General features: G+C 41.7%; 1 protein-coding gene across 1 annotated transcript; it reads left to right on the plus strand.

Moving 5' to 3' along the window:
• The first annotated feature begins 5,460 nt into the window (after positions 1 to 5,460).
• Positions 5,461 to 6,483, plus strand: LOC108957136. Its single transcript, XM_039313512.1, has 2 exons — positions 5,461 to 5,761; positions 5,999 to 6,483. The coding sequence occupies exons 1-2, from the start codon at positions 5,461 to 5,463 to the stop codon at positions 6,481 to 6,483; spliced, it is 786 nt and encodes a 261-aa protein (XP_039169446.1).
• The last annotated feature ends 4,959 nt before the right edge of the window (positions 6,484 to 11,442 follow it).

The raw sequence follows: 11,442 nt of genomic DNA on the forward strand, positions 1-11,442 counted from the left end.
CTCTGAAGATCAAATTTTTTTCCCTTGGTCACCTAACAACAAAAGAAATACTAATTCAAGTTCAAATTTAATTAAATGATATGGTGGTCACTTAATTGATAAGTAGTCCGTTTCACAAAATGCTAATTCCCCTTGTGAAGAAGGCTGAAATGGAACTCGCTATCAATAGGATCCCAATGCTGCAATAACTCTCGTTACTTTATTCATCAGATCATAAGCCTATTAAATAGGCGGAACATCCAAACCACTTAGCGACAATAGCTACAGAATAGCGACAACAAAGACCTACTGATAGACTTCCACTATCCAAAAGAGATGCAAAAGCACTTCTAAAAACAACCATTATCCAGAACGCGTGCGGAAGCAAACTCTTTAACACAAGCTACTTTCTATCGACTAGGACACTGCTATTATATTATTGAAGACATGTAACAAACTAAGACTTGACAACTTCAACAATATTTAGGTAAAAGTAATCCCTTGTTATGGGCGAGGAAAAGGATGGTAGCTGTGGTATTCAGTGTAATTATTTTATTAGTGTATATTATTTGTGTCCATTATCGGGGCACGTGTTGGTCCAGCCGGTCGTCCGTGCTTCCGATAAACCCCAAAACTCTCTCTCGCTCGCGTATCCTCCACTTTACCCTCTATGACTCGGTTCGATTTTTGCCTCCTCTCTCTCATGATTCCCAGTGGGGGCCTCTAGCTAGATTGATCAGAAGCGTGTGCATGTATGTTACCGTACGTTCTCTTAACATTTCGTTGCCATGGCCCATGACGCCTGACAAGAACACTCGGTTTGATGGATTTCTACCGCACGCGGTGGAAAAGAGAAAGAAAGCGCAAAGTTACAAACCCAAATACGCTTTACCGGACCTCCCAATCCACACTCTCTTCGCGCAGACACTGGCAATGACAGCAACAAGCACTAACTTTACGATCCTTTGCAAGGTTGGCAGTGGCACGACCAACTTGGCGGTTTCTTTTTCTTTTTCATGTTGGTTTGTCATCGAAGAAAGTAAAAACAGATTACAATAATATGATTAGAGCTTGTTCTTCCCACGAAGTAGATAAGGTTTTCTCTTTTTGATTCGAAAGGTATATAATCTAATGCTAATTGAGGAGATGCAATTTGTTCACTTTATCGGATTTGCCGATTAGCTAACTATGGACACCAAAATATGACTTATCTAGCACAAACCCATAAATAACTCGAGATGAGATTAGTATAGATGGTCATGTACATACCAAGTGGGTATAAATACGAGCGTGCTAACTTACCCACAAGTATGGGGATTGAGATATATCGATTAACATTGGTACCCATGGATACCACGTATGGGGACGAACCACAGTTAGTTGCTAATATGAATATTAACAATATTTATTAAAAGAATGTCCATAGGTTGTTTTGAAATTTAAGATCGATAAGCCTAAAGGCCCATGGTTTTGGAGGGAACATTTACCATTCCAGAACCAACTCATCCGATAGATCAATTAAGACTAGAGGCACAATTTTGGAAGGAACATTTGTCGTTTAAAGATCAAGTTGTCCAATGGGTTGGTTGAAGTCAGAGACACCTTTTTGAAAAAGAGTAGTTACCGCCTCGAAAAAGATCGTGGAGTATACATTGATCACATGGCACCAAGTCATGGAGCAGTTTGTACATGTGAAATTTAGAGACATGGAGAAAACTAGTAGGAGCTACTTGGAAGATTGTAATTGTCGAGAACTGTAGAAAACCAGTTATTGGTAACCATTATATATAGCACCAATCGCCCAAAAGGAAGCCCCCGCACAGATCAACAAAAATCTTTCAATTATCTTTCTTGTATTGTACCTTAAGTTTCCTTAGCTATAACTTCTCGATTGGTGTCATCAATTAAATTCCGATGCATATCTTCATCTTGGCACTGAGTCATTGATTATCAACGTCATACTTTTATGCTCTCAGGCCATGTCATCGAAAAGTTCCGGCATAGTACTGGATCTTGCGGTCGATTAAGTTCTAGTTCAGTTCGGAATTGTACATCGCTATTTGAATCAAAGAAATCAATCTTCTTTTGCATGAGACATCCTTTGTTTGGAGTTAGCACATATGCTTGGTTTCCTTTAATAAAAACGGAAGAACTACTTTAGGTGAAAAGATATTTCTTTGTGTAAATAATTCCAGCGGAACCATAATAATGAAATATTTCGTCCTCAGACGGCGGATCTATTCAAGTTCTAATATGCTGCAGTGATTAATTCTCGGACGCCGGTGGAACCTTTCCCCTTGAAGCACGATTGACGAAAGGGATGGTGAAAGTCCAAGCGCTACTAACATCCTCCGCACCCAACAAGGCGTGAACTGTCAGCTCATAAAGAGACAATGACCCTTCCCAATTTGTATGGCAGGTGTTTGCTTTTTTCCACTAACAAGGTTTTTTCGGTTTTGAACAAAGAAAATTGTACGATTTCATAACGGGTTTTTTTTTTCCACTGACATCCTTCCAAACCGACCCGTTCCTCTCAGTCAAAAGATTTCATACAAACCGTGTCGTGAGAACATAAGGACGGGCGAATCGTACAGCCCCCTGGGACAGTCAAGCAGCTTCTGAAGAGCGATCATGATCTGGAAGGAGACTTTTGCGTCTCCTCCCCTAGGCTCAAATTCTCGATCACCCATTGAGTTATTGCGGTTCAAGACCGATATATAGAAAGCTTCATTGTTATATGAGAAGGGTGGAATGCATTTAGTGCTTCAACAAGGTTTAATCCCGATGTTTGTGGCATCTCCTACCTTCAGCGGAATTAGGGAAAGATTAATATATAAAGGCTATTATCCCAAAGTTTGGCCAAATTATTATTACCTTTTGTCCAACAATCGATATAGTGATGAATATGGATTGTGTAATAGAAAGATCATAAGGACTGTATACTTCAAATTAATCCAAAAAAAAGGGAGTTAATCCTTGGATTCCACACTTTTCATTCAAACTGAATATGTTTTATCAAGAGACAGTAGCGAAACACATGGATTGATAATTTTTTGTTACTTACTTATATTATATTATCTCATTTAAGGAAACATGTAGTGTTGCACTCACTGTACTGCCCTAAAAGAGACTAATGCTAGAAATATCAAAAGATCCGAATACATTTAGTGTTGCAAATTAAAGAGAAATGCTAGATCTTAAGATAAAATAGATACACTATTCTGACGTAACATATATTAATGGGTATTGAAAAATGCCCACTTAGTGTACGACACATTATGAGTAGATTGGTCTTAGTATATTTAGCACTATTCTTAAGTTAATCCCATCTTTCTTGCTTCCTAACTCGAATGGTATTAGGAAAAACTAATGCGTCGAGTGCTTCAATGAGGACAATCATCTAATGTTAATTATTCACATCGTCTTTCAAAATTAAAATTTTTTGGAGTCCTGAGGTACGTATCTTTATGCTTAACCCGAGTTTGTTTAGGTTTTTTAAACATAAGGTCTACTCTTAATAATAACAAAAATATATTGGGAGATATTTTTCAATGAAACATCTTAACTTGTTACCTTTCAAATTATTACATAACATGAAAAAAAAAAAACATATATTTGTTATAGGGAACATTTAATACCAACTACGCAACATCCCAATTTCTCTTTATACATATTGGCTATGTGCACAACCAATTTTATTCTGGAAATAGCAAGTTTCAAGAAATTGAAACTTAAGAGTAACTGTTGTGAACCCAAAGAGATTATCTTTTTACTTTTGTTCTTTAAGAAATCTATTGGGTCATCGTATTAGGAAATAAAATTGTACAACACATACACATGTACAATTCAGTTTTCTATTTGATTTCGTGTATGCATTCACCATCTTGAACTTTATGTCCAATCGAGAAATGAGAAAATAATGATTAGGAGAGCACGATGATTATATCGATTAAGAATATTAGTTTAGAGAATAAATTAATGGAAAAGGATTATAAATATATATATATATATATACAGACACAAGAGCAAGACCTTAGTAGCAGCCCCCACCTACATTCTCTTTGCGCCACCAAAAAAAGAAAAAATGGTTAATACCCTAAAAAACCTCAAACTGGTACATCGGTGACAAATTTACTCAAAATTAATTTTTGACCACAAAAAATCCCAAACTTATATATCTTTGACAAATTTATCCCAAACGATACACTTGTGACAATTTTATCCTCTCGGTAGTTTTCGTTAAATTTTACTATCAAATTATTAAGTTAAATGATACGTGACAGTTGACTGATATATCGATTTGGGATTTTACGCTCCGTTTGTCACAGTTTACAATTTTTGTGATTTGTTTGTGATATTAATCCAATTTAAGGGAGGGTATATTTATCACAAATTTATCGGTTTGACGTTTTTTTTTTTTTTTTCGGTCGAATAAATTAGTTTGGAGTACAAGTTTAGGATTTTTATGTTCAGTTAAATTTGTTACAAGTGTACTAATTTAGGATTTTTCAAGGTCAAAAAATAATTTGGGATAAAGTTGTAATAAATATATAAATTTGAGATTTTTGAGGATATTAATTCAAAGGAAAATTCCAAAATCGCCGGAAAGGGAAAGAGGCACCACCTATCCTCCGTCGTACCATCATTGGTGGGACACCCGCGTCATCATTGTCGCACGTGTCGCACGTCTCTCTCCGTACCACCCCAAACGTACCAATCTCCGACAATCCCCAAAAAGAACTCTCTCTCCCTCTCTGTCTCTCTCACGGATCTCCTGTCTCCACCAGTTTTCAAGAAAATATTGACGAGACCATCGGCTCCTCCTCTGACTACTAATGTGGCCGCCTTACTACTGATGGGGACAAGGGCCCTGTATTTAAAGCGTCGAAGCTTTCGTTGCCGTGACACCCTACAAGAACAACTCCTCCCCACACAGACTCTGTATTTAAAGGGCCCTGGATTGATATATACGAAAGCCATCCTACCTCGACCTCCATGGTTTTCACTTATACATAACTCTGAGAAATTATTATTATTATTTTGTTAAATTATTAGTTTCTATTAAGAACATAAAAAAAAAAAAAAAAAAGAAGAAGAAGAAGAAGCAAAAGCTGATTTACAGATAGAGTTGGTCGATTCATGAACTTCACCTGATTAGTATCTTGAGTACAAACAAGAACTTTTTGCCACGAAAAGACACGGGAGATTCCTCTCTCTCATGCTCAAGACTGTGGTTATCCGGTCTCGTCCCTTCCTCCCCCTTCCCCCCTTTTGTCCACTTCTCGCCTGGCTTTGGTACCCTTGTATCTTCTGCGCTGTTTCACGGTCTCTTCTGCTCTCCCGCTATAAATACTCCTTACTAGAACTCAATGGCCTCAATTTGCTCCCTCACACCATCACCCTCGATTTGGTCCCTCACGACACCACCCTCCCCAACCCGCACTCTCTTCACACACACGCACGCACGCACGCACTGTGGCAATGACAGGATCAAGCTCAGCCAAACCCCATCCGTCCAACTTCACCAAACTCCAACTCGGTTGCCCCGGCAGCTCCTCCTCCTCCTCTCCAACCCAGAATGCCAAAGCGGTGACACCCCAGGGGCGTGACCTCCTGAGGAAAGACACTGTGGCAATGGAAGGATCGAGCTCAGCCCCACCCTTTCCGTTCAACTTCACCAAACTCCAACTCGGTTGCCCCGGCAGCTCCTCCTCCTCCTCTCCAACCCAGAATGCCAACGTGGTGACATCTCAGGAGCCTGAGCTCCCAGGGAAAGACCTGAGTAAGTTAACACAGTTCCATTCAATTGAACTATACAAAAGCCATCGTATGACGACCATCATGGCTTATATGCTGATACATAACTCTGAGAAATTATTCGTTTATTAAATAAAAAAGACAAGGAGAAGAAAGAAGAGAAGGAAAGAGACAAACGGAGACTTTTCTTTAGGTATCTTATGATGTAACTGAAAAACTCCCGAATCGTCGACCACTGACGTAACCCGGTTTTTTTGGGCAGAGAGGAAAAGATCATCACATGGGGTCGTCCCATACAACAACAAGAGGCCCGTTCCGAGGCACAAGGAAGAGAAGAAGGACGATGCTGGCATCTCCACTAAGTTGACGCTCCGACATGACCCGTGCAACTACAAGAAGGTGCTAACGACAAGTGACGTCGGTGGCTTGTCGCGGCTCCTGCTTTCGGGGGGCTTTGTGGAGGACCGCGTGGTCGGGACGCCGGGCATGGAGATGGTCAAGAGCCCGACCGGGATGGAGGTCCCCGTGTGGGACGCGGACGACGGAAGCAAGCACTGGCTCGTGCTAGGCCACTGGCCATCCTCGAATGCCTACGTTCTGAAAGGTCACTGGAACGAGCAGTTCGTCAAGAGGCTAGGCTTGGTAGCCGGGGACGAGATCGGGTTGCTCTGGGACCCGTACTCTAGGAGATTCTTCTTTAAGGTCCTTCACAAGGTTGCTTGTGACGCGAGCAACGCGGCGGCTTGAGCTTTCACTGGAAAGTCATAGCGAAAGGAGCTTCTTCTCTATATTTTCATTTTTCTGTTTTCCTAATGTCGGGTTCTTTTATGTTTTTTTTTTTGGTAACCGAGAACTCCACCACGGGCCCCCTGTGCTCGGACGGTACCAAAGTTTTTTTGATAACCGAGAACTTCACCACGGGCCCCCTGTGCTCGGATGGTACCGAAGGGCCGGGTCCCTATACCTCGGGAGACTAGCACATAACCCCACCACCTTGGCCCCCACTTAAGACGTGTTAGTAGTGGAGTTTCGACTGGGACCTCAAAGATAAAGTGCCCAAAACCGAACCAACTCAACTGCCCACGGTGGGTGTGCTTTTATGTTGTCAAGTCCTGTTTTCCATTAAGTCCTAATATAGTTTGTTTGCATCCTGATCAAGTCTATAATTTTTGGATGTTGTTGTCAGTTAAATTTCGATTCAGTTTGGAATTGTGTAGTGTTATTTGAATCGAATTAATTTATCTCATTTCGCATAAGATATCCTCCGTCCAGAGTAAGCAAAGAATCTTGGTTTCCTTGAATTCCTTTCGATAAAAATATTTCGTTATGATAATAATTTCGGAGAAACCCTAATCATGAATTATTTCGTCATTGAACGGTGGATCTTTTCAAGGTCTAATTTTGCTGCGACGACAGATTCTGGGATGATAATGGAACCTCTTACCCTTAAAGCACAATCGACGAAAGCACTGGCGAAAGCCCCCTCGTAACTAAATCGTACGAAGCCGACCCGTTCCACTTTTTGCATACCCTACAATGTGTCAGCTATCAATGCAGTGCACACGAGGCGAGGATCCTGCCAATTGGCTTCTATAATGTTCTTCTCTTCAATCAAACAATGATTTCATGAAGGTTCGACTTTTGAGAGACAAGAAGAAGAGGAAGATAGCGGACCCTACGGTCCATGGAAACCACTCGATTTGGGAAAGACTAATATATTCAATTAAATTATCCTTTTTCCCTTATCCAACCTGAATTAGTGGATACTTTGTATTAGAGCGCACATTTGACAATTTAATTTTGCGCAACTATAGTTTGATCACTCTCGATGATCTAAAGTGCGAAATTCCCATGAAGACGTTCGATTTCTTCTAACCCCAAATCTCCTCCGATCATCATCAATCACTCACCGCCGGCACCATCCGTGGTCTCTTCGTCCCGCCTTTGCGATGTTGCCAACATCAACGATGACAATGAGAATAGTAATAGGTGCCAAGAAGAAGTGTTATCTCCACGTTTTCGTCTTCGAGAAAGCTTGTCTTTTCTCCATCAGGTGAGCAATGACGAAAGCTCCCTGGTGTCACTAAAATCGCAAGGACCCAAGCTCATGCGGGCCCCCGTCCCGTCCCCACTTGTCGCGTGCACGTGCCCAACGAGGCGTGAACTGCCGACGCACTTCTAATTCGGTGCAATGCTAGATTCTTTGATGTTGTTTTCCTCGGGAAGGCTGTGTCGTGAGAATAAAGGACAGGCGAGTCTTGAGGAAGGAAGAGAGAAGACGCTGGGACCCACCTATGCATATCGTAATGAACGCGGATTGCGTAATAGAAAGATTACACGGGCTGTATACTTCAAATTAATTCAAAAGGAGGCAATCCTAGGGATCCACACTTTTCATTCAAATTGACTATGTCTTCTTCAAAAAAATACTAGAGAACCACGTGGATTAATAACTTTTGGCCCCAGGATTAGTACCTTTAGTCCAAACAAGAATTTGCCTACAAGAAAACATGAAAATTTCTCAGTACCTTTCATAGTGAACTTTTGTCCCCTTCTATAATACGCCCGTCTCATCGGCTTCGAAGAAAAACAACGAAAAGAAAAATAGGAAAAAGGTGCGATGACTGAGTGAGTGTGCGATAGAGAAAATTGCGAATTGCGCGGGGGCCTCTTTCTTGTCCTCTTTTGCTTTTGCGCCACAATTTGGCGTCCCCACCCAACAATTATTTCCTCATACAATCATCAACGGCTTCGAAGCAAAACAAGAAAAAAAAAAAACGTCACATCTTGATTGGCCAATTATAGTAATGATTGATTTTCCTTCATTCCTGGTGGAGCCTCAAGATTTATCCAGAGTGCGTGGACGCATGCACGTGTTGCAGTGTTATGTTCTCCAACCATTGGGACAAGGGCCTTAAAAGGGTTGAAGTTTTTATTGCGATGACACCGCCACAAGAACAAAAGCTATTAAAGCAAAAGTTTGTTGAGAAAAGCTTCTTGCATCCACTGATACATGACGCAAAACTCAATTGCCATTCGCGAAAAGCGAAAGCTGATTTTGATGGATCGGTCGATCAATTCATGAGCTTCACCTGATTAGCACCCTGAGTCCAAACAAGAATTTTGATGCGGAAAAAACAAGATTTCTCAGTACTTTTTATAGTAGACTTGACCCCGCCACTCATGTGTCGCTATCTGGAGCTCAGCTTTGTCCCCTTCTAATCTCTTTGTGCTCTCACTCCCTCTCCTCCTCTCTTCATTATAAATACACTCATCACCCTCGATATAACGGCAGACCACCATCCTACCCAACCCACACTCTCTTCACACACCCACACCGTGGCAATGGAAGGATCAAGCTCAGCTCCAAGCCTTGAGCGGGTGAAGTTCTTATTATATTTGTCTTGTTTCATGGGCTCAATCCATCAAAATCAGCTTTCGCTTTTCGCGAGTAGCAATCCGCTTGTTGCCATCTATTTGTGCTCTTTCACTGTCTCCTCCTCTCTCCACTTATACATAAGTTTGACAACCAGCCAATCCGCATTCTCTTCACACACCGTTGCACTGATAGGCTCAATCTCAGACCTACCCCTTCTGTCCAACTTCACCCAGCTTCTCTAATCCAGAATACCAACATGGTGACACCCCAGGCGTGGAGCAATGACCTGTACAGGAGTGTGGAACACAAGATGAAGACAAACAGCGAGTTGGAGAGATACTCCGTTGCCTACTCCCTCTGCCCTTCGTCCGACTCTCAGATTGGGAGCTGCAGAAAGCCCTCCGTCTACAGAAAGTTCACTTTTGGTGAATACCGGAAGCAAGTTCAAGAGGACATCAAAAGAACCGGCCACAAAGTTGGTCTTCCACGTTTCAGGCTAATGGGTATGTAAACACAGTTCGTTCAGTTGAAATATACGAAAGCCATCTTATGGCGACTTCCATGGTTTATACTAATACATCATTTTGAGAAATGATTAGTCTATTAAATAAGAAAAAGAGAAGAAGAAAGAAGAGAAGAAAAGAGACAAAAGGAGACTTTTTTAGGTGTCGTATGACGTATCTGAAATGAAAACTCCCGAGTCGTCCTCCTCTGACGTAACCCGCTTTGTTTGTGCAGAGAGGAAGATATCATCTATCATCTGACCTCTCCAGAGAGTTGGTGTTCTACGACGACCCGTGGAAGATCAGGAAGGAGCAAACGAAAAGCGACCTCGACCACTTGTCGCGGCTCCTGCCTCCGCTGCAATGCTTGAAGGGCCACGTGCTTCCGTTGATGGGAAAGGAGATGGTGGACCGGGTCAAGAGCAAGGAGGGGACGAAGATCGTCGACGGGGACGTAAACACAGGTGACGAACACCGGCTCATGTTCCGCTCCTGGGGTCCAAGGACCTACTTGCTCAACGGAGGCTGGACCAAGATGTTCGTCAAGGGGCGAGGGTTGAAGGTCGGGGACGAGATTGGGATGTACTGTGACACGGTCCTTCGCAAGTTCCACTTCACGGTCCTTCACAGGGTTGCTTGAGGCACGAGCAACGCGGCGGCTTGAGCTTAAGGATCTTGTTCTCTTTATTTTTATTTTTATTTTTTTATTTATGTTGGTTTGTGACCGGGCAAAGTCAAAACAATAACCGTCGGAAAACACTCCCCGCACAAATCAACAAAAATGTTATCTTTTAATTTTCTTTCTATACTGTATTTTTATGTTCTCAAGCCGTGAAGTCGATTAAGTTCCGGCATGATTTGTTTGTATCTTGTTACGTAATCGAGTCTTTAAATTCTGGATCTTGTTGTCGGAAAAATTCCAGCTCAGTTTGGAATTGCAATGCACTGTTTGAATTGAATAAATCGATTTCTTCTATCATAAGATATTATCCATCCGGAGTTGGCACAAAAATTTGATTTTCTTGAATTACTTTGGATGAAAGATATTTTATTGTGGGAATAATTTTGTCGAAATCCTAACCATGAATTATTTCATCATTGGAAGGTGGATATTTTCAAGTTCTTATCTGCCGTGATGCTAAATTTTCATGGCAGCCCTTAAGCACCAAACCAAATATTTTCCCTTTGAAGCACAATCGACAAAAGCGATGGCGGAAGCCCTCGCGTCACTAACATCGTACGGACCCGAGCTCATGGCGGGCCCTGACCCGTTCCACTTCCTTTCCGCATATACCCCACAAGTTGTCAACTGTCAACGCACTGCACCACGAGGCGATTAAACATGGAAACCGCTCAATTTGGGAAAGACTTATATATTCAATTGAATTATCCTTTTTCCCTATCCAACTCGAATTAGTGAATACTTTGTATTAAAGTAGCACGCACTTCACAATTTGATTTTGCGTAACTGTAGCTCGATCACTCTCAAAGGTGGAAAATCTATGGGATTTCCACACTTCCAATTTTGCGCCATCTAATAATATGGATTAGAAGAAAGCAAAGAAACATATGAAGACGTTGGATTTCTTCCAATCCCCAATCTCCTCCAATCGTCATCAATCGCTCACGGCTGGCAACGTCCATGTTTACAACATCAAGGAAGACAATGAGAATAGTGATCGTAGCCAAGAAGAAGTTTTATCTCCATGTTTTCGGCTAACCCCCCATCTTGTGCCGTACTAGTACCCTGCACTGACCTTCGTGAAAGCTTGCTTCCTCGGTCGGGGACAACAAAGTAGATTTCTTCAAACCAATCTGATTGTG

The sequence above is a fragment of the Eucalyptus grandis genome, chromosome 5 (assembly GCF_016545825.1).
Source record: "Eucalyptus grandis isolate ANBG69807.140 chromosome 5, ASM1654582v1, whole genome shotgun sequence".
Lineage (NCBI taxonomy): Eukaryota > Viridiplantae > Streptophyta > Magnoliopsida > Myrtales > Myrtaceae > Eucalyptus > Eucalyptus grandis.

Excerpts from the sequence above, each read along its gene's own strand:
- LOC108957136 (XM_039313512.1), top strand. The coding sequence starts at position 5,461 with ATGACAGGATCAAGCTCAGCCAAACCCCATCCGTCCAACTTCACCAAA. Across the intron at positions 5,762-5,998 it reads GCTCCCAGGGAAAGACCTGA|AGAGGAAAAGATCATCACAT; the intron begins GTAAGTTAACAC and ends TTTTTTGGGCAG.